A 21,898-nucleotide genomic window follows, 5' to 3' on the forward strand; every position below is an offset into this window, starting at 1 on the left:
TGGAGGAGGTGGCCTCTTTCTTACCAAGGGTGCTCCCAGGATTACATGAGTGCACACGTGCACAAGGGCTGGGTGCTTAGGGATGGGTTTGCCACTGGCACTGCCATGATTACCATAGTCTTAACTCCTTTTCCCTCCCCAGAGATCCGTGGTCCAGGCCACTCCACAGGCCCCCAAAGCCAGCCCCGTGCAGCCGCTCACGGTGCAGGGGCTCCAGCCAGTCCATGTGGCTCAAGAGGTACGCATCTCCCCCACCTACCTCTGGGCAAACTGGGGCTGGGGCTGGGCCTGGGCTGGCCTGGGGAGGGGTGCAGGCCCCTCAGGCCGCAGGGAGGAAATAGAGCCCACCCTGGGTCCTCAAGGGTCCAACCGCACACTGGGCTCCACCTCTGGCTGTGCGCTTCCCCTTTCCTGGGACCTGGCATTTCAGGGCCCAGATTTTGCTGAGAGAGATATCTGGAGTCTCGTCTTCTGATACACGAAGCAGGGATCTTCTGGCCCTGCTTCTGGTCGGGCTGCTGCATAAGCTCAGCAGTCCGGTGGGCGGCGGAGGCCTGGAGCCCTGACCCCGTGGCAGCCCTGGTTACCCCCCAGTGTCTCTGTTTGTCCTCCAGAGCTCAGACAGTCAGTTTCCCGCTAGGAAGGCAGAACAGCGAGAGCCCCGGCCCACGCCGCCACCGGAGCCGCCGCCCCGGCCGCCCACACCTGGGCCCGGGACGGGCCCACTGGCCTCGGAGCCACCGTCGCTCCAGCCCCAGTGCAGCGGCGAGTTCACGCAGCTAGGCAGCCCCGAGCTGCCGCCGCCCTATTACGAGCTGGGCGCCGAGCAGTGGGTGGAGCTGGTGGGCGTGCTGCCCCCACACCTGCTCCTGCCGCAGCAGAAAGTGGTCCTCGAGCCACTGCCTGGGCTCCCGGCCCGAGCCAGCCCCGACCAGAGGGTCAGGATCCAGAGAATTCCCCAGGTGCTAGTGTTCAGCACGGCAGCCACGGCCCTCAAAGTAGGTGGCCGACGCACTGGTGGGGACAAAGGGCGGGCGGGGGCGGGATCCGCCGGCCCCGGCCCGCGCCCTGCCCCTTAGGCCCTGGACACCCCGACTCTGCCCGGCCAGTCTGGGGATCCTCCTTTGAACCCCGTCCCAAAGTGGTTTCCAGGTCCTAGGCTCCACCCCTTCAGACCAGTGGGCGGAGGGGGTGGGTGGGAAATGCAAGCCCCGCCCCTAAAGCCTTGAGTATAGTTCCAGGTTCTGTCCCACAAATTCGGCCTCATCCCCCCCCCCCCCCCGCATCCTGGCTCCGCCCCTAAATCCTGTGCACGGTTTCCAGGTCTCACTCCTGCAGACCTGGGTCAGTTCCTGATGCAGACTCCTTTCCTGAGGCTCTGTCTGTAGTTCCAGGCCCTGGTTCTAGCGACAGCCTTGTTCCAGTGCTTGGCTCTGCCCCTGGGGTCCAACTTTCACATCCACAGTGGAACCCTGTCTGGCCTCCCCTCTGTCTGCCCCACCTCAGACCCCACCCTTGTTGTCCCCAAACCAAGCAAAATCTCCTGGCTTCTTTCTGACACAGCTCTGCCTGATTCCCAGCCCTGTCAGAGGCCGCAGGCCCTGGGCCTCTGACCCCTGGCCTGGTTCACTGTGTGTTCAGAGAGCTCAGAAGTGCAGCCTTCTAGCCTGGGTGCCAGGTGTCTGGGAGAAGCTGGGCTGCTGCCAGCCCTTTAGAGGCAGAGGTGGAGGAGCTGGCCCACCTCTGACACTCTGCATGCCCTTCATCTGCAACAGGTGCAGCAGCTCCAGCAGGTGCCTGTTCCACACGTGTACTCCAGCCAAGTGCAGTATGTGGAGGGTGGAGACGCCAGTTACACAGCCAGTGCCATGTGAGTTCGGAAGGCTGGGGGAGGAGACTGGAGTAGGGTCAGAGATCTGTTCAGGACTCCCTAGGACTGGAGGGCCCAGTCCTAGCCCCCAGGGGGCCAGCCAGCCTTCAAGGCCTCAGGTGACAGACAGGTGGTAGGTGCTCCCCAAGGGCATCCAGCAGCCACCAGGTAAAGGTGAAGCAGGGAGGACCCTTGTGGGTTGGGAAAGAGATCCAGCATAATCTAGGGCTTTGGAATCAGATGGGCCTGATTTTTAGCCCCTCACAAAAAAATTTACTTTAAAATTTTACAAGATAAAAATGTCTAAGTAAATGTTGAACAGTGAAAATGAAATTGCCTTCACTCCTTACCCCGCCCTCCCTCACCCTGCCCCAGGGAGGGGAGCACTCTGATCTGTTTATTTTATCCCAGAGATATTCTGAAAACAGAAACTATCCTTCCTTTTCTTTTTTACTTTTTTTAAACATTTTATTTATTTTCAGAGAGTGGGGAAGGGAGGGAGAAAGAGAGGGAGAAAAACATTAATGTGTGGTTGCCTTTCACACACCCCCAACTGGGGACCTGGCCTACAGCCCAAGCATGTGCCCCGGCCAGGAGCTGAACCAGTGACCCTTTGGTTCTCAGGCTGACGCTCAGTCCACTGAGCAACACCAGCCAGGGCAGAAGTTACTCTTTCTTTGTTTAGAAATAGAGGCAACAGTGTTCTATCCCTTATTTCTTCTCCCAATTCTGTATCTTGAATCTTGTCCCATATTTGCTCATGTGGGTCCTAGTCACCCTCTTTCAACAGTATGTAATACTCCACTGTGCAGACATAGCATGAATGATAAGACCAGACCCCATCTAGCTGACACATATGTGACTTCTCCCCAGTACTATGCATGGTACAGCATTAATACCTGCTGTATCAGGCAGATACCAAGCCCCTGGCCTGCACTAGCCCCAGCTCGGGCTCCTTGCCCAGGATTCTTCACATGGAGTCCAGCTATTTCAGTTATATTGACTTATTTCTACTGCTGCCAGTCTCCTAGCTGTACATTTAACCAGTGCTGGCAGGGACCACAGATGGGCATTGCAGAAAGGAGACAGGTCCCAAGGGCCACTAGTATGTTCGAATCAGAGCTAAGCCATGAGCCCAGGCCTGGGGTCCGTGTGTGGCTCCCTTGGCTTTCCTTGGTAGTGTCTGTCCCTTGCTACTGTTTGAATTCCTCCTTCTGTGATTATAGTGTGTGTGATCCCATGTGATCCATCATTACCATCAATTTATTCTGGAATATGAAGTTCTTGGGGCACTGTATCTCCTGTCTCTTCCACGCAGTGGGTCGGTACTGGGTTCCCGGCCCTTGGCCGGCCTTGCTTCTCACCCCGGTGAAAGCCACAGGCCTCTCTGCCTTTGTCCTTGGCCCTGTCCAGGCCAATTCCAGAGATGCAGGCTTTTGTTCATTGTTAGTCATTCAGCAAATAGCTGCCAGAGCAACATTTTTTGGAGCAAGTGTTGCTTGTGGGCCACCACTGGGCTAGTCGTGGCTGTGGTCCCTGCCACTGGAAGGGGTGGGCACTTGCTGGTGCTGACTCAGGTCACACACTGTCGGTGTCGCTTTTGTGGTAAATGTGGACCTGGGTACAGTGATTTAAGATCTGCACCCAGGTATCTGATAGGCAGGGCCACCCACCTCCAGTGATCACACCTCTCATCACTCTCCACCCCACCAGTCCCTCTCCTGGCTGCCCCCAAAGACCCGAAAGGCTCCCTCCCCTGCTTCCTTTATCAAATGGCTCCAGTAGCACCTTCTGAGCCAGGCCATCCCATACTGGCCTTGCTACCTTTCTGGAGTTGTAAAGTTTAATGTTATTTTTAATCACTAATACATTGAAAAGGCTCAAAAGTCAAAACTATGTCCAGTGATGTCTAGTGAGGCAGTGAGAGAGGCGCCCCCACCAGTCCCCTCTCCATCCCCACTCACGGCAGACAGGTGGCGTATTCTGAACCTTGTTTTTTCGCAGAACCATGAGCCCTTCCTCCTCTTCCCTCCTCCTCTCACCCCCGTGTAAGAGTCCATCACCTTTTACTTAACATCCCCCTAAAGATGAACCCACAGTTGTTTTTAGTCTCTTGCTATGGTTTGCAGCCTTGAGCCCGCATCGTCTAAGGCAGGTTCTGGGACAGCTGGAGGAAAACTCTCCAGGGCAGAAAGGGTCACTGAATCCAAAGAACATGCATCTGTACTCAGGGTGGCCACTGAATTTAGAAGTAGAGCCTTCCTTTGTTCCCGCCTTGTTCTCCTCCGGAGCACGTACCACCTCCTGCAGTGCCCTCAATTTACCTTTGCACTAGGCTTCTCTTCCAGCTCCCAAACTAGAACAGTGCCCAGCATACAATAAGTGCTCGATAGTGGTTTTCTCTTTTGATTGAGTGAAGTATGTGGCCTGTTGTAAGTCACCTAGCCCTTCTGTCTCGGCTTCCTCACATGTGAGCTGGGGACTCCCATGGCAAGGGGATGCATTGAGGGTTCAGTGAAAAATTGTCTATCATACACTTGGGTTGGTGCCTGGTCTGACACTTAGGCTGTTGCTTCCTGCTCCAATCCTGAAAGCCCACCCCTGTAGGAGCCCCCTCTTTCATGCCCTCATTGCCCAGCCCTTGCCCCTGAGTCTCCTCCTCTACTTCTTTCTCAGCCGTTCCAGCACCTATCCCTATGCTGAGACGCCGCTGTACACGCAGACAGCGGGCACCAGCTACTACGAGGCTGCGGGCACGGCTGCCCAGGTTAGCACACCTGCCACCTCCCAGGCGGTGGCCAGCAGTGGCTCCGTGCCCATGTACGTGTCTGGCAGCCAGGTTGTGGCCAGCCCCACCAACAGTGGGGGCGGGGCCAGCAGCAGCAGCAACAACGGTGGAAGTGGAGGCAGTGGAGGTGGTGGTGGGGGCAGCAGTGGTGGTGGCGGTGGCAGCGGCGGCGGCGGCGGCAGCAGTGGAGCAGGCACCTACGTGATCCAAGGCGGCTACATGCTGGGCAGTGCCAGCCAGTCCTACTCCCACACCACCCGTGCCTCACCAGCCACTGTAAGTACCAATCGTGATCCCAAGGAGGCAGGTGGTAGAGATCCCTGGTTGGAAGTGGTGGGCGGTAGTTGCAGGCCACCATCAGCAGGAGCCTAGGTAGCCTGGCACCAAGTGCTAAGATGAAGATGGCCTAGGATTGAATCTTCAGTGTGTGGCCTCAGACAAGTTACTCAGTCCCTCTGAGCCTCAGCTAATAGGCATGAAGCTGTTTGAGCGGTACCCCAAGAAGTGTCACTTTCTTTGTTATAGTTGATGACAGCAGATAGATAAAGCGAGGAGAGCAAGAGGCAGGCACTGTCATGAGGGGAGCTGCCCTGAGCAACGTTCTTTGTTCATCTGGAAGACATTGAGATAACCTTCCTCTTCCCAGAGGTGGCTGCATGCTATCACTCCAGCAACCTTGGATCCTAGCCCCAGTGGGCCCCTCAGCAGGGTGTTACCATGGGTGGGTCAGGGCCTGGTAGTCATGGGGTGGTCCAGTCCCTGTTCTCTTAGAGCATGGGGTCTGAAGCGATGGCTTCCCCGTTTTTTTATTAGATCTTCACCAGAGGATGTGTTCATTCATCTTTGGGGCGGGGGTGGGGTGGGGGGGGACATACATTGATGTGAGAGAGAGACATTGATCAGTTGCCTCCCATAAGTGTCCAACCAGGGATCAAACCTGCGACCTTTTGGTGCATGGGACAATGCTCCAACCAACTGAGCCAGCTAGCCAGGGCCCCACTTTTTAAACTACTGTCCTCTGGCATTATGGACCACATAACTGAGATGGACACTTTCTCAGAAGGCAGGATCTTTCTTATGCACCCATGTAGCCTGGCTTCTAGTCTAGTTTTCCTTAATGCTGGTGTGACCCACTGATTTCATCTGATTTCATGAACCCCTAATGGGTCCTCACCCAGAGTTTAAAGACATGCTGCTCTGGAACAGTGCTGTCCAATAGAACATTCTCTGGTGATATAAATGTTCTCTCTGTGATGCTCAACACAGAGGCCTCTGGTCACATGTGGCACATGAAATTTGGCAGGGGTCACTGAGGCACTGAGTTAAGTTGCTTTTTTAGAACTATTTTTATATAATTTTAGAGTCACAGGAAACTGCAGAAATAGTAGAGAGAGATCCCCATGGGCCCTTTCCCCGGATTACCCAGCTAATTACATTTGACCTAACTGTAGTACAGTGCCCAGCCAGGCAGCTGGCATTGGCATGGTGTGGGTGTCTGCTTCTGTGTGTGTAGAGTTGGGAAACCACCACCACAGTCAAGATCCAGAACTGTTCAAGCACCACAAAGTTCTCCCTCCTGCCCACCCACCCTTCTTAGTCACCCCACCATCCTCCTTCCCAGCAACCTTAACCCCCTGCCACCATGAATCTGGTCCCCGTTGCTATAATGTCATCCTGAAATGTTTTATGAATGGACTCATACTCCCTGTAACCTTCTGACATTAGCTTTTTTCACTTAGCATAATTTAATTTAAATTTGTGTTTACATAGCTGTATGTGACTGACAGCACTATATTGGACAGTACAGTTCTAGAGTGTTCCATGGGATTTAGTTTCCATAGGTCATTGTGACATGATATGCCCTACATTGTGGTTGTCAGGATCACAACTGGCAATAGGTACAGAGAGCACTTAGCAATGACTACTACAGTCCCACAGGGGATACGTTCCAAGACCTCCCAGTGGTTGCCTGAAACCACAGATTGTACTGAACCCAAGATATACTGTTTTTTTCCTATGCATACATATCTGTGATTAAAGTTTAATGTACAAATTAGGCTCAGTCAGGGATTAACAACAATTTACAATAAAACAACAATTATAACAATATAATAAAAGTTACATGAATGTGGTCTTTTCCTCTCAGAATGTCTTATTGTACTGTACTCGCCGTTCTTACGGTGGTGAGAGATAGTACAGTGCCTGTGTGACGAGATGGAGTGGGGTAAATGACATATGAATTGTTGTGCAGTGTGTTAGGTTACTACTGACCTGATGATGATACTACATCAGAAGGAGAATTATCTGCTTCAGTGACCCTGGAGCATCAAGCCATGACAATGTCAATGGTTAGATGTCAGGAGCAGACAATGTTGATGGCTGGGGAAGTGGAATATTTTCAGACGGTGGTTGACCTCGGGTAGCTGAAACTGCAGGAAGTGAAACCATGGTTAATGGGGGACTACTATACTTGAGAAACTGAAGTGATTCTTAGCACTCTGTTACCCCCATTCCGGCCCCAGGTCCAGTGGCTCCTGGACAATTACGAGACAGCTGAGGGCGTGAGCCTGCCGCGGAGCACCCTCTACTGCCACTATCTGCTGCATTGCCAGGAGCAGAAGCTGGAGCCTGTCAACGCCGCCTCCTTTGGCAAGCTCATCCGCTCTGTCTTCATGGGCTTGCGCACCCGCCGTCTGGGCACCAGGTGGGGCCTTCTGCCCCTGACAGCCACAAGGACAACCCTACCCCAAGTTATCTAGACCCTCTGCTCCCCCTCTCATGACCTTGCTCACACACTCCCAGCCCCACTGGCCTCTATATAGCTCCCACCTCCCCAGGGCCTTTGCACCACCTGTACTTTCTGCCTTGTCTGCTGTTCCCTACCACTTGACTCAAACATCCCTCAGCCCCTTTAACTAAAACTGCATCCTCTTCCCATTTCTTTGACACTCCCACCCTTCCCACTTCCCTGCTTACTTTTTCTCCTTAGCACTTCCTGTCATCCAATATGCCTTTTATATTACTTACTTCCCTTTTTCCTATCTGTCTTCTGATGCTGAAATGCACACACCTTTCGAGTGCAGAGACTGCACACAGTCATTGCTTAGTCAGGGGCCTTGGGTCAGTGAATTCACCCCGGAAGGAACAGGGAGCCATTCCACGAATCCATCTTTCCCTGCCTATCTTGCAACCCTCACACCTCCCCATGCATCACTCAGTGCCAATTACTAGCTTAGGTAGCACATCATAACCTTGGGCAAAGTGCTGCATCTCTCTGTGCCTCCATTTCCTCACCTTTCCATCGAGCAACATGCATAGGGTATGGATGAGGAACATGTATAGTCGCATGTACTCAGAGCTTAGAACAGCACCTAGCATGTTCTTCTGTCTAGCAGTCAACAGTCTTTGCTGTTCCATGTCAGGACTGGGAGTTGAGGATGCCCCAGACACTGGCCCTGTGTTCACAGAGCTTAACACATGGGGGCCTCTCCTGCCACCGATAGCCCCTGTGCTTCTCCAGCACAACACCCTGGCTCTGTGGAATGTGTGTCTCCCCTCTGCGGGCTCTGTTTAGCCCCCAAGCAGCAAGGAGGCAGGTGCGATGTGAAGCTCCCAGTCCTTACTGTCCACCTCACTCCCAGGGGCAACTCCAAGTACCACTACTATGGCCTGCGCATCAAGGCCAGCTCGCCCCTGCTGCGGCTGATGGAGGACCAACAGCACATGGCCATGCGAGGCCAGCCCTTCTCACAGAAGCAGAGGTAAGAGGGTGGGCTGGACCTTGCACTCAGGTGTGGGGAAGGGCGTTCTGGCTGACCCCCACCCAATTGGCCCGCCCACCCCTTCTCCCCCAGGCTCAAGCCCATCCAGAAGATGGAGGGCATGACCAACGGTGTGGCCGTGGGGCCACAGCAGGCCACCGGGCTATCAGACATCAGCGCCCAGGTCCAGCAGTACCAGCAGTTCCTGGGTGAGAGCCCCCTGGCCTATGGGCCGGGGCCTGGGGCAGGGTCTTTGGTCCCCAGGTGGTTCACTTGCCCTCCCTGAGCCTGATAGGAAAGTGGTGACAACTTGATTGGATCCCAGGATGAGGCTCCAAGGGGACAGGCAAGTAGGGGACAAAGGGGCTCATGATGTCACTTTCTGCCCCCAGATGCCTCAAGGAGCCTCCCTGACTTCTTAGAGCTCGACCTCCAGGGCAAAGTGCTGCCCGAGGGCGTCGGGCCTGGGGACATCAAGGCCTTCCAGGTCCTGTACCGGGAACACTGTGAGGTAGGGCAGCCTGGCAGATAGGCAGAGGTGAGGGAGGGCCATGTTGCCCCACGACACCCCTAAACATCTGGCCTCCCCAATAGGCCATTGTTGACGTCATGGTGAACTTGCAGTTCACCCTGGTGGAGACGCTGTGGAAAACTTTCTGGAGGTACAACCTCAGCCAGCCCAGTGAGGCACCCCCGCTGGCCGTGTGAGTCCCTAGAGGAGAGTGGGGAGGAGGGGAGGGAGGGGGTACTGTATGAGTAACCTCAGGCATCACACAGGAGTGGGGGTACCTGCCTGGCTCCTGCAATTGACGGGGTGCACATGGCTTTCTGACCCCCACTTCAGAGTGTGCATGTGTATAGGTCTGATGGGGAGTGCATGGAATGGCGTGCCCCACTGAGTCATTTCCTCTCTGTGGTGGGTGGTTGGGTGCCTGTGTCCCAGTATGCAGAGTATAAGATCCTGTCGGACCCTGGGGGTAGTGAAGCCTATGTCAGCCTGACCTCAAGGGTCAGCCAGAGGCAGGGAGCACCTACCTGACCCCAGGGGGACTGCCCACAGGCATGATGAGGCTGAAAAGCGGCTGCCCAAGGCCTGCCTGGTGCTGTTGTCCAAGTTCGAGCCTGTGCTGCAGTGGACCAAGCACTGTGACAACGTGCTGTACCAAGGCCTGGTGGAGATCCTTATCCCTGATGTGCTGCGGCCTATCCCCAGTGAGTGCACTGCTGCTGCGCCCTCAATACCACACCTCGTGCCCCCCAGTCCTGATCAACCCCCACTGCCACCCACAGGTGCCTTGACTCAAGCAATCCGAAACTTTGCCAAGAGCCTGGAAAGCTGGCTCACCCATGCCATGGTGAACATCCCTGAGGAGATGCTGCGGGTGAAGGTGAGGGTGTGAGGGGCCAGCCTGGGCTCAGGTGAGGAGCTGAGGGCTGTGGTCTGGGTTCAGCCCAGCTCCTCCCAGCTGCAGGGCTGAGGTCTCGGGGGCTGGTGGCTGGGTACCCCAGTACCTTTGCTCAGTAGGGGCAATAAGATTTGTCCCGTGCCTGTCCCCTGGGAGTGAGCTTTGGGTGTTATCTTTACAAGCTAGCTTCCTTAGTTACTCATTTCTGAAATTATCCCTTTGTAGTTTTTTTGTACACAACATAGCATCTTAAAAACCAATTGCAAACTGGAAGTAGTTTTCTTCAGACAACCTTGAAAGTACTTTTAAGTGTTCAGAAATAGATAAAGTCTAAATAAAAAGGAAAGGAGTGATGCTGATAAGGAAACAACAATAGCTCTCTTCATTAAGCTGCTGCTCACTACTTGGATGTGAGAATTTAGATGGGATGTGCTTGCTGTTGGGCAAAAATGAAAAAAAGGGGTTTAGTCTGCAGAATACTAACAAGGCAGCTAAACAGAACTGATGTCTAAAGAATCACCTGTGAATATGCTGGACACAGGGCAGGGCTGCGGGCCTGTGGGGAGAGCAGAAGCTGGATCCAGGGGGAAACCTTTCAGAACTGACAAGACCAATGTATTCATTCATTTATTAAACACACACTTATTGAGTGCTTACTGTGTGCCCAGCATGGTTCTTAGTGGTGGCAGCACAGCAGTGACCAAGATGGACAAAACCGACCTTCGTGGAGCTGACATTCACTGGAATAATCGAAACAAGAGGGAACAAAATTTTATTGAAGCAATGCCCTTTCTGGGCAATGCCCTCCAAGATTTTCTGTTGTGCCCTTTCCTATCCTAGTAATAATAATAATGGTGGTCAGACACAAACCATTGATTTTTGGACACCCAAAGTTTGACATCCACCCTTTTTGATCTCCCAACAAAAGCAACAAGGCATACTCCCCTTTCTTAACGAGAAAGGGCTCAGAGGTTGCAGTGGCTGTGGGTTTTGCGGAAGCCATATGCCCCCCCCCTTTCACCCCCCCAGGTGGCAGCTGCTGGCGCTTTCGCGCAGACTCTGCGGCGCTACACATCACTTAACCACTTGGCTCAGGCAGCGCGCGCTGTGCTGCAGAACACTGCGCAGATCAATCAGATGCTGAGCGACCTCAACCGCGTGGACTTTGCCAACGTGCAGGTGAGCACAGGGCGGGGCAGGGAAGTGAGAGGAGGCAGGTCAGCAGGCCCTGGATGGAGACTGAGTTGGGGGATGCCCTCCCACTGTGCCGCAGGAGCAGGCCTCGTGGGTGTGCCGCTGCGAGGACCGTGTAGTACAGCGGCTGGAGCAGGACTTCAAGGTGACGCTGCAGCAGCAGAACTCACTGGAGCAGTGGGCGGCCTGGCTGGACGGCGTAGTGAGCCAGGTGCTAAAGCCCTACCAGGGCAGCGCCGGCTTCCCCAAGGCCGCCAAGCTTTTTCTCCTCAAGTGGTCCTTCTACAGGTATGCTCGGGATCCTTCTACAGATTGGGCGGGATCCGGGAGGGGTGGGGCCGGAGAGGCCACGCCTCCTTAGAGGATAGGACCAGAAAAGACCCCGCCCTCCTGGGGGCTTAGGTGGCCTTTCAGGAAGGCCCACGTGGGAGTGGGGTCGTGCGAGGGTCCTCTGCTGTCATAGGTGCAAGCCCCACGGAAGTCTGTGCCGGCTGGGCTGGGGTAGCTTGGGCTTCCTCGAGCATGTGGCGGGAAGGGAGGTACAGGGGCGGAACCGGGCCTTACACCGCCTCCTCACTGCTGCCCCCAGCTCCATGGTGATTAGGGACCTGACCCTGCGCAGTGCGGCCAGCTTCGGCTCCTTCCACCTTATCCGGCTGCTATACGATGAGTACATGTACTACCTGATTGAGCACCGCGTGGCCCAGGCCAAGGGCGAAACCCCCATCGCTGTCATGGGCGAGGTGCGAGGAGCGAGCGCTGAGGGTGCGGGCGGGGCGCCCCGTGGTGGGACCCTCACCCTTTTTCCTTTCCCTTCCTTCCAGTTCGCCAACCTAGCCACCTCGCTGAACCCCATAGATGCAGACAAAGGTAGGCGAGGTTCCCTGTTCAGGGCCCGAGTCCAGGACGGGCGGGGCACGGGCTAGGGTGAAGGAGACGCCGCAGGCGGGAGGGGGGTTAGGGACGCCGTGACTTGCGCTGAGTGGTTCTGGTCATTGTGCCACAGATGAGGAAGAGGAAGAGGAAGAGGAGAGCGAAGACGAGCTGTCACAGGACATCTCCCTGGCAGCCGGCGGCGAGTCGCCCGCGCTGGGCCCAGAGGCCCTGGAGCCCCCAGCCAAGCTTGCCCGGACAGACGCCCGTGGCCTCTTCGTACAGGCGCTGCCCTCCAGCTAAGCCCGGGGCCTACCCCGCCGCCGCCCACCCCCTCCGCCCCTCATCCCTTTACCCTCCATGCCAGGGTCCCTCACAGCTTTTGTGGCTTCGCTGTCCCCACTCCAGTCTCAGCCAGGGTGGGGAGGGGGGCCTCCAAGACAGGGAAGGCAAGGGGGTCCTCGCCTCCAACGGGGCCGGCACAATCACAGGGCCGGGGTGAAGCCACAGCTGCAAACTGACACAAAAGACGTGCCTTATGGAACCCGCCGCTGTGCCCAGGTGCCCTTTGGGGCAGCAGCCCGGCCCCTTGACCCCAAAGGCAGCAGCCTCTCCCTACCCCGCTCCGCCCTCAGGGGGCAGGCAGGCAGGCCCCCTCCTCTGTTAACTTATTCAGCTCGCTGGCTTTGCACAGCCTGTCCTGGGCCCAGTCCTGAGCCCCAGGTGGGCACAGGTGGGCATCATAGGGACCCCCCCCCACACTGTCAGCAGCAGCCCCGGGACCCCTCCCCCAGCAACCCCACTGCCCCCTCCTCCTTGGTATAAGTGCAATTAAAGCCGTGGGTGTCGCATCTTCTACAGAGCTGGGTCCTCCTCCCTAGCCCCACAGCCCTAGAGGGCACTGCCCAGCCTGGCTCTGAGGAAGGTGGCAGGGGGCACCGCCTCCAGCTTCCAAAGAGCAGTAGGCTGGGCCTGGTGCCAGAGCCTGGAGGGGCCTGCTGCGGGCAGCAGGGTCTGGTAGTGGCCTGCCTGACAAGGCCTGGGCTCCACTCGCTCAGATACAAGACCCCCCACATCCTGCCGCTGGTTTGTAATGGAACCTCCGTGCTTCTCAATGCCGTGCGCCCCCTGCCCCCCCCCCATGACTATTGTGCGATTTGTGAGTGCCGCCCAAGCGGAGTCGGTAACTTGGGTTTTTTTCCAACCATCATGGCCTTATCTGTTCCAGTTTTCTCAGTGTTTTCAAGCTGTGAGATAGATGTTTATGGCAAAAATCAAAAAAAAAAAAAGAAAAAAAGCCTGACCTATTGTATAAAAATCACTATTTTGTGTGCTCCGCAGTGCTGCAAGCTTTTGGAGTGGCAACTCACTCCCCTCCATGCCCTAGGGCCTCCCTTCCCAGCAGTGAAAGTGTGGTAGTCTAGTGTGCCAAGCTGTTTTCTACCTTTTTGTAGTCTTTCTTAAAACAATAAATTCCGCTGTGATATTTGGCTACTGCTGACTCAGGGCCTTGGGGGGGGGGGGGGAGCAGTGGTGGCCTGGGGGCTCAAGTTGCCCCAATTGCAGTAAAGGGAACTCAGTGAGGTTCAGAAATAAAACATTTATTACATGAAGAGAAATAATGGGGTGGATAGCCACAATGTGTGCCACCTCAGGTGGAGGATGGGGCAGTAATCAGGGTCTATTTAGCCTCCCACGGGGCAGTGTCCACACCTGTAGCCTGGGAAGGGGGAAGATACACAAGGAGCAAAGGCCCATGCTAGTTCAGGTTGAAGGTGGGGCACTCAAGGCTGGTGGGACAGGACTCCCTCCCTCTGTCCCTTCCCAACTTAAATAGGCATAAATAAGAAGCATCCAGACTCTCAGGCCACCAGGGGCTGCCCTGCCCAGCCCTCTTCCCACAGCCTAACACTAGTGGCGGTCCTTGGGCGGCCGGCCAGTCAAGAAGAGGCTGCCAAGAAGGCGGCCAGCTCCCAGGCCACGGAGGTAGTTGGAGTCAATGTCCAGAATAGCCAGACCCTCACAGCACAATCCATGTGTATCGCTCGCTGTCTGCCAGAACCTTCAGTGAGCACCCTGTGGGGAAGGGTTGGGACAGACCATGGAATCTCTAGACCCAGTTGTGGGAGGGGGCCTGCCTCTCCCAGGCTTGATTTGGGCCCAGAAGGTTCTGGAAGACAGGGACCCTGCTGTGTTATCTCTGCCTCCCACCCACAGCCACCCACCCAATAAATGTCTGCTGAATGAATGAGCAACTGGCTGGGGGTCTCTTGGTGCCACATCTGCGAGGCCCTCTCTAAGCTGGCTCCTAGGCATGGCCTGGCTGGGCTGCCCTCCCCTCACCCAATTCCACAGCATCCACTCCTCGATACGGGAGCCACTGTCTACTCTGGGCCTGGTCTGGCACTGGGATAATGACCTCTGTCCTACTGCCATTGGGTCATAGGGCCCACCTTTGTGCAGTGCCTCGTTAGTCATCCTGTTGACGTAGCGGCCACTACTCTCAGGCACCAGCCACTTCATGACCATGTCCACACAGCTCTTGCGGTATGAGCTCCAAACACTGCCGCTGAGGGCAAGACATTGAGGGCGTTCGCTTTGGCCACCCACCCTCGGCCCTGACCCTGGCCCCAGCCCAGCCTTACCTGGTCTGCCCTTTGACCTCAGTGAGGTCACCAACATTGACTGTCACGAAGATGCCTGTATTGAGGTCCCATGCCACCTTGAGGCTGGTGTGATAGGTCTTTGGTCTGCATGGGGTTGGGGAACAACCCCCGAAGGGCTTTTTTGTCTTTGGAATAGTAACAGAGTACCTGGTCCAAGTTTGGGGGGCAGAGGGAACCTTCTCACATCCCCACTCCCCCCACACTGAAGGTCTGAGTTTGGCCCCTGCCAGGCAAGGGCAAGGTTCCTGTCCACTCACCGGAGCTGGCCTTCCTCAGTTGGGGACGGGAATGCCAGCAGCAGCAGGCCAATGTTGATGAGGACCTGGTTGGTTTCTGGGCAGACCTGGGGGATGAGGGGTGTGGATGGTGACAGCTATTGAGGGTGGCCCCCAGAGTAGATATGCCCAGGACCCACTTTGTCCTACCCCTGGGCCCACCTCTAGGATGACAATGTCATAGTCACTGAAGGAACAGAATTGGTGGCCCCAGGTGGCATCATGGCGGATGACTTCATTGATGACATACTCGAAGTCCAGCGTGAGCTGCTCCACTGTCAGGTACTGACCCTGTGAGCAGTGGGTGGAAGGACACGGGAGGACAATGCCAACTACCACCTCAGCAGGTTCCCTGTGGCTGCCCCTTGTCCTGTCCGCTGCCCACATCTACCTGAACAGCAGCTCGCTCCCGCATGGGCCTCAGACTGCGGCCACGGAGATCAGTTACCACAAAGGGCAAGGAGATCTTATCATCCTCGAACTCTGAGGGGGGCAGGAAGTGGGGGTAAGGGCAGTGGGAGGACTGATGCCCACTCCAGGTCAGCCTCCCATGCCTGGGGCCCTGCCTGCTGGGTGGACTCCCTGCTCACCATCCTCCGGCTCTGTTCCTTCGCCGGACCCCAGCACGTAATACAGCTTGGTGTAGTTGACATAACCAGGTTCAGGGACTGGCTCCTCCGCTGTAGGGGGACTGTCCCGGGGTGCCACCTCCCCACCTAGGGCTAGAGGCTCAGAGGATAGGTGGCAGCAGCTGCCTGAGGGCCCCATGCAAGAGGGTGGCCGGGGTTCCTCTGAGGTCCCACCCTTGGCCTCTTTGGCCCTGCGGAAGATGTCGGCTACAAACTCCTTGGCTTTGGCGATGGCGGGTGAGGAGGGCTCAGGGACCCCAGAGGGATGGGCTGGGGCCACCTCAGGACAGAGGCTCGTGAGTGCTGGGGGCACCTCTAGGCTCTGGGGCCCAGGGGTACTGGAAGGGGCTGAGGAACAGGTGGTGTGGTCATACAGAATTTGGCAGAAGCTGCTATCACCTGGAATATAAAAAGAAATATAGGTGTGGGGGGAGCGCGGTGTCAATAAAAGAACTCAAGTCCAGAACTCTCACTCACCCTGGAGTGGTTCTAAGAAATCCTATGCTAAATGATCAATATGAAACCCTAAAAGAGAAAAAGGCCTTTTATATGCATGCACACAAACACATTCATTCTAACCTTATTCCTGAGCACCTGCTGCATACCACAGACACAGGACATGGGAATGGACAACACAAAGAAATCCCTGCCTTTGGGAAGGTGACAGTCAATGGTGACAGCAGATAAAAGCCACGGAAGTTTGAGTTTACTACCCTCCATCCTCCCCAGTGTGAGCCAGACCAGTGCAGGCAAAGTCTGGTGGAATCCTTTGCCTCTGAGTCTCTGCCTGACTAGAGCCACACCCCCTCTGGGGAAGGTAGGCTGTGTGGAATACCCACCACACTCACTGAATTAAGCAGCACTGTGGCCGGGCCCTGCACCACCTCCTTTGGGCTCCCCATAAGCAATGGAATGGGGGGGTGTTCCTCTCTGATCATAGAAACTTGTCCAAGGCCATACCATGAGATAATTCTAGTACACCAATGTACTCCTGTCCACCAGAGTGGTGGCACTTCTGAGGGTGAAGGGGATGAAAATGAAAATGGCCAAGACAAAACTCTCCTTCTGTAAATACCCTTCTCCAGTGAGATGAGTGGTATCAGTGACAGCTATACCCTGGGCTGGGTGCACCTGGCTGTCCTGTCTGATGTGGTCCTTCCTAACAGGACTCAGACTGTGAGGGCAGTGAGCATGGGCCCCATGCAGGCCCAGCTCACATGGGTACAGGTGGCCAGGCAGGGGTGGGAGGCCCCTAATGGGCCCAGACACGAGGTACCCTGGTCCTGGTTGGTCTGTGGGCTCTGTTTTATTTTTTCAAATTCTAAGAGAAAGTTTATTTAGAAAGTTATAGAGATAGTAGAAGTGAGTCAGCTGGGCTGTGCAGCCTCAGGAAACAAGTTACAGAAGCAAAAGAAGGGGGCCCTTGGAGCTTAGGAGAGAGGCAAAGTTAACCTGCCTTGGGGGAAGAGGAGGGGGAAGGGAAAGGCACCCCACCCATGGGCTCTGTTTTAGACATTTAGTCTTCTCTTCATGCCCACAGCCCTCCCACCCCAGGGGCAACCCTTATACCATAGTTTAGTGGGCACCTTTTTGACTGCATTGTTGCAAAATTCAAATACTTTTAATTTATGCATGTTATTCAGTTACAGATCTTGTTTCTTTTGCATCTGCTAACGACTTTGAGACATGCTCCCTAGACATGATACTAGAACTCCCACTGGGTCTGGTGATCAAAGGAAGTACCTGCCCTATTCTGCCTCCTGCATCCCCAGGAATGAACACCAGGTGGCCCCCAGCTCCCACCACCACAGCCTTGGACATGCCCAGGTGCAGGGGTGCTGGGTCTAAGTCACACTCTATTGCCATGTGGCTCTAGGAGTAGGGGTGGAGGGAAGCCCCCAGGACTCCATGGCACCACTAACCAGTGGCATTTTCCAGCTTCCTAAAGTTTGCCACTCTGTCGAGGGACATCACCCTCTGATTTTCACTGGCATTTCTCTGATTAACAAAGATGTAAGGGGGTCAGATGTCCAATCACCACTCTCTAAAATTTTGAATTAATGTTTTTCCTTTTGAAGAAAAGGCAGTACTGTGTGATCCAGCATGACTGCCACTAGCCATATGTGACTTTAAACTAAACATAACTAAAATTCAATCGTCAAACACTCAGTTCCTTGGTCACATGAACCACTTTCATATTTCTACTGACAGCAGCTAGAGTGGACACATATGGAGTATCCCAGCCCCACGGAAAGTTCTAGTGGACATTGCTGGGGTGAGGCACGGCTAGGTTTGGATCCCAGCACTCTTACTTGGTGACTGCGGGATCTTGGATAAGGCACCTCTCCAAGTCTCAGTTTCTTCTGTCACATGGGGTAGTGATAGACTGACCTTGCAGGACTTACAGCAAATGCTGCAACTGTCATCAGACCTGGGACCTACCTGCTGAGTGGACCGAGACAGCGCAGGCCACCAGGGAGTAGCTGGTGTTGAGCAGTACCACCTGGTCTTTCTTGAGCTGGAAGGCAGGCTGGAAAGTGGGGAAGGGGTACACCACCTGGTACTTGGTGTGCAGCATGAAGCCGTGTCGCAGGCACTGTGCACTAGGGTCACCTGCAGTAACACATGCCCATGGGCTCAGCTGCAACCCTGGAGTAGGGAGGCAGGAGGCCTGAGCTCCGAAGCCCCCCAGCCCCTCACCTGGATGGGCCCGACTGGCTTCCTGGCAGGCGGCACAGCGACCTGGCGGTGGCACAGCCACCATGCTGATGTAGATGTCGCGGTGGTTCTCATCACTCATCATCATCATGTTCATAAGCATCCCATTGGCTGAACGGGTACTGGGGGCCAGCACAGCTTCAGCTGCCTGGCCAGTGTGCCGTCCCCTACCGACCCTCAGCCTCCCATTCCCCAAGTCTCACTTGAAGCCAAAGACGATGACCTTGGATGCATCGCTGGGCCACTCACACACAGTTAGGTACAGATCACTGTAGATCTCCTCGTCCTGAAAGAGTCGCACCTGCCGGACCTGAGCAACACTGTATATCAGTGCTGGTCACCATGGGCCAGGGCCTACATGAACCCGCCAGAGATTGCACAGAGCTGGGCTGGTACTGAGGCCAGGGATGAACTGGCAGAAGTACCCCTCTGGTGGTGCCTCAGGCCCAGGGAGCTCCAAGCAGCCTCTAGCACACACCCCTCTGCCTTCCTGAGGACAGGCCCTCACGAATGGGGTACACAGGAAGGCTGGGCCCAGGACTGGATGAAGGCCACAGGACCCCTGCCCCAACAGATGGGACTCAGCCACACGCAGTGATGCTAAGCCCCATCCACCTGAAACCCATTCACCTCGCTGAGCTCATGTGCAAACTGGGATAATAGCACCCATCTCCTGGCGTAGGGGTGGGGATTCAAGGAGTCAAGGTCAGGGCCAAAGCCAGTGTGGCAACCCAGTTGATCATAACAAAGCTAATGGGTCCCACCTGGTCTAAGCCTATGAGGGTCTACAGGCTACATATGCTGAGTTGAACCACATAAAATTGCCACTCTACCCATTTTCAACTCTAAAAAAGACTATTTCATGTGGTTTGACCTAACGTGGAGTCTTAACCATTACCCAATGAGCACACTATCTCCTTTTTACAAACAAGGAACCTGAAGCTCAGAGGAGTGGCACGACCTGGTGTGGTCACTCTATCAAGTGCCGAGGCTGGCCCTACCAGCTTGAGCTTGCTGTGGACGTTGAACTCCCACCAATACAGGTGGTAGATGTAGAAGGAGAAGTCGTCATCCCCACTGCTGCTGGTGTAGGAGAGAACGTACCGGCCACACTTGGAAAAGCCCAGGAAGATGTGTCTGGAGGGGCAGAGGACAGATGGGCCAGGTCAGGGTCAGCTCGCCACCCCACCCAGCTACCCCCTGCCCGGCCTTAGCCTCACCCTGCATAGAGGAAGTCCTCATCCACGATGCTCTTAAGGGAGACACAGACCCTGGGTGGCAGCTTCCGGAAGAGGCGAGGGGAGAGCTGCCCACTGATCTAGGGAAGGAGCAATCAAGACTCTTGAGGCACCATCGGGCAGAGGCAACCTGCAGCCCCCCAGGCCCTTTACCCGAGGTAGAGCAGCACCGCATGCAGGCCTACTCTCTGCCAAACATTAACAGTCAAGGGTGGTCCAAGCTCTGGAAGGTGGGATCAGCTAGGGGAGATGGATGGGCTGGACTTGCCCTTGAGCCTCCCTCTTCACCAGGGACCTGGGCCACCCTCCCAGCTCCATACTTCTTCAGCTTCAGTGTCCCTCTTGCCCAAGGCCCCAGGCTCTGAGGACCAGCACTGGCATCACCCTCTTTCCCCCAAGGAAGGGTTCCCGGTCATGCCTGGCCACAGTGGGCCAGCCACCTGGCTGCCTTCCTGAAAGCTGCCTTACAGCACAATGAGCTGTGGGTGTCCTCAACTGCTAAGGAGGCTGGGATGGGGACTTGACCAACCAGTCAACACATGAGGTGCTCAAGCCCCTTGGGACAGTGCTGGCCTCAGCTGGGGATCAACAGAGGCAGACAGAAGGCTGGGACTGACCAGTGACCTTCCAATTTCTTCTGCTCCCCGCTTCTCAATTAACTTGGCCTCCTTCGAACTGACTCCATCTCAAAAACTTCACCAAAGAAGAAGGATTTAGGGAGACAAGCAGAGGTAAGCTGGGTTCTAGGTGATAAGGACACCTGGGTCCTGCTACCCAGTCTGATGGGGGGTTATATAGTCCTGCCCTCAAGAAAACCCAGTCTAACGAGAAAGGGACAGCCCTGTCTGGGGAGCTCCCTGGTCAATGGGGAGTTATCCTAGTCTGATGGAACAGCCCTGTAGTAAGGCCCAGGCTGAAAAGGAAGACTCCATACCCAGTTATCCATCCAGGGAGCTTCCATGCTAAGTTAAGGGTGGAGCCACAGCCCAGCCCTAAGAGTTCCCAGGCTGAGGGCAGAGACTGTCCCTGCCCAGGGAGCTCCAGTCAAAAGGGACACAGCCCTGTCCTCATGAAGCTCCCATCTAACAGTGAAGACTCACTCCCTTATCCAGTGACATAGTACTGACTAAACTGCTGCTGACCTGACCAGATTCACAACTCACTGCCATCTCAGAGCTCCCAAACTGACGAGGAAGAGATCCTGGCACACTGAGAATTTCCAGTATGATGGGAGAAGAGAAAACTCTGCTCAGGCGGCTCCCATTCTGAAGGGGAAGACTAGGGGGCTCCCTCCCATTCAGTAGCGGTGGCTGCAGCAGGTACAGAAACTCCCAGCTCCGGATAAAGAGCCGGACAGGGAGAAGAACACCAAGCTGAGGAAGCGTAAAGTCGGTTGAAGGGGCTCTGCCAAGGGGGAGGGAAGGCTCCATAACAGAGGGGCCACGGGAGCAGAATTTTGAAAAATGAGTCTGACCCTGAATCGTCCCCTTCCTTTTTATTCCTCCAGCTGCCTGTAAGGCCCCTCCATTCCAGCCCCGTCGCCGGTGCCCCGCCTCCATCCCCTCCATCCAAGCCCCCGCGACGGCCGACAACCCCTCTATCCAAGCCCCCGCCACAGCCCCCTGCATTCAAGCCCTCTCCTCGGGGCACCGCCCAACTCCCTCCCTCCGACCCCCTCCCCTGGGGCTCCGCCCACAACCCCTCACCCCACGAACTCCCTCCTTCCCTCCGTCTCCCTCGTCCCTCTTCCGCACACTCCGGCGGGAGCCTCCCGGGCTCTGGGCCTCACCTTGACCCGCTCCAACTGCTTAAGGACGTGCTCCCGCCGACGCCCCGCTGCCCGCTTCCCACCGGCGCCCCCGGGGCCACCACCGCCGCTCCCAGCCCCGCTGTTCCTCTCCGATTTCGAGCTGGGCGCCATTTTCATCCCCTCCCTCCACTTCCGGAGCAACCGGCCTCTTCGCCCCTCCCTCACCGGCTCCTCATTGGCCCTTTGAGGGGATTGAGGCCCGCCGGTTGGGTGAGAATCCAAACTCGGGGCCTCTTCTCGCTATGCTTGTCCATCACAGCTATCTAGGCCCTCGATTGGTAGGTACAGTACGGCCTCCGCGGCTATGGACGTATTCCCGCCTTCCCTCAAGGACGACACCAGTCAGAGGCCCTGTTTACTCTCACGCCAAGATGACTTTGATCCTATAGGCACAGGCCCCTGTCCGTCTCGACTGCGTCACGCCCCTCCCGTGGCTGGTGGGTTTCTATGGAGACCACGCGTGGTTTAAGCCGGTGGGTGGGGCGAAGAGAGCCTGTGGTCCAGAAGGGCCTGAATCCCCAGTCTAGGACGTCAGCACGGAGGTCTGATGAACACCCAGGATCCACCGGGCCGGACCAAGGAAAAGGATAATAGAAAAAAAGAAAAAAAAAAAGATGAGATTCGATTAATAGCTCTTTCAGATGGGGGCCGGCATGGTGGGATGATGATA

General features: G+C 55.7%; 2 protein-coding genes across 7 annotated transcripts in view; one reads left to right on the plus strand and one right to left on the minus strand.

Moving 5' to 3' along the window:
• Positions 1–13,378, plus strand: part of RFX1 (regulatory factor X1) — a 31,529-nt gene extending 18,151 nt beyond the window's left edge. For 3 of the 6 annotated variants that reach the window (XM_090289713.1, XM_090289716.1, XM_090289714.1), the window contains 15 exons: positions 143–238; positions 1,776–1,870; positions 4,547–4,934; positions 7,181–7,362; positions 8,300–8,419; positions 8,513–8,628; positions 8,812–8,930; positions 9,014–9,123; positions 9,480–9,631; positions 9,710–9,807; positions 10,855–11,004; positions 11,099–11,307; positions 11,609–11,762; positions 11,844–11,889; positions 12,026–13,378. In XM_090289713.1, the coding sequence (XP_090145839.1) occupies positions 143–238; positions 1,776–1,870; positions 4,547–4,934; positions 7,181–7,362; positions 8,300–8,419; positions 8,513–8,628; positions 8,812–8,930; positions 9,014–9,123; positions 9,480–9,631; positions 9,710–9,807; positions 10,855–11,004; positions 11,099–11,307; positions 11,609–11,762; positions 11,844–11,889; positions 12,026–12,195 (2,205 nt within the window). In that variant the 3' untranslated portion in view covers positions 12,196–13,378. Of the gene's footprint in view, positions 1–142; positions 239–614; positions 999–1,775; positions 1,871–4,546; positions 4,935–7,180; positions 7,363–8,299; positions 8,420–8,512; positions 8,629–8,811; positions 8,931–9,013; positions 9,124–9,479; positions 9,632–9,709; positions 9,808–10,854; positions 11,005–11,098; positions 11,308–11,608; positions 11,763–11,843; positions 11,890–12,025 lie in introns of all 6 variants that reach the window. The other 3 variants (XM_090289718.1, XM_090289715.1, XM_090289717.1) reach the window with 3 other exon arrangements.
• A 99-nt stretch (positions 13,379–13,477) lies between these two features.
• DCAF15 (DDB1 and CUL4 associated factor 15) lies at positions 13,478–21,373 on the minus strand. Its single transcript, XM_090289719.1, has 13 exons — positions 21,208–21,373; positions 19,401–19,498; positions 19,182–19,317; positions 18,384–18,490; positions 18,163–18,302; positions 17,905–18,075; positions 15,424–15,861; positions 15,225–15,316; positions 14,996–15,124; positions 14,816–14,901; positions 14,538–14,642; positions 14,346–14,461; positions 13,478–13,968 (listed from the first exon to the last, which is right to left on the minus strand). Exons 1-13 carry the CDS (start codon positions 21,343–21,345, stop codon positions 13,913–13,915), a joined length of 1,812 nt encoding a protein of 603 aa, XP_090145845.1. The 5' UTR covers positions 21,346–21,373; the 3' UTR covers positions 13,478–13,912.
• Positions 21,374–21,898: the final 525 nt, after the last annotated feature.

This window comes from Furipterus horrens, unplaced genomic scaffold, assembly GCF_987537825.1.
Source record: "Furipterus horrens unplaced genomic scaffold, mFurHor1.1.pri manual_scaffold_10, whole genome shotgun sequence".
NCBI classification, from domain to species: Eukaryota; Metazoa; Chordata; class Mammalia; order Chiroptera; family Furipteridae; genus Furipterus; species Furipterus horrens.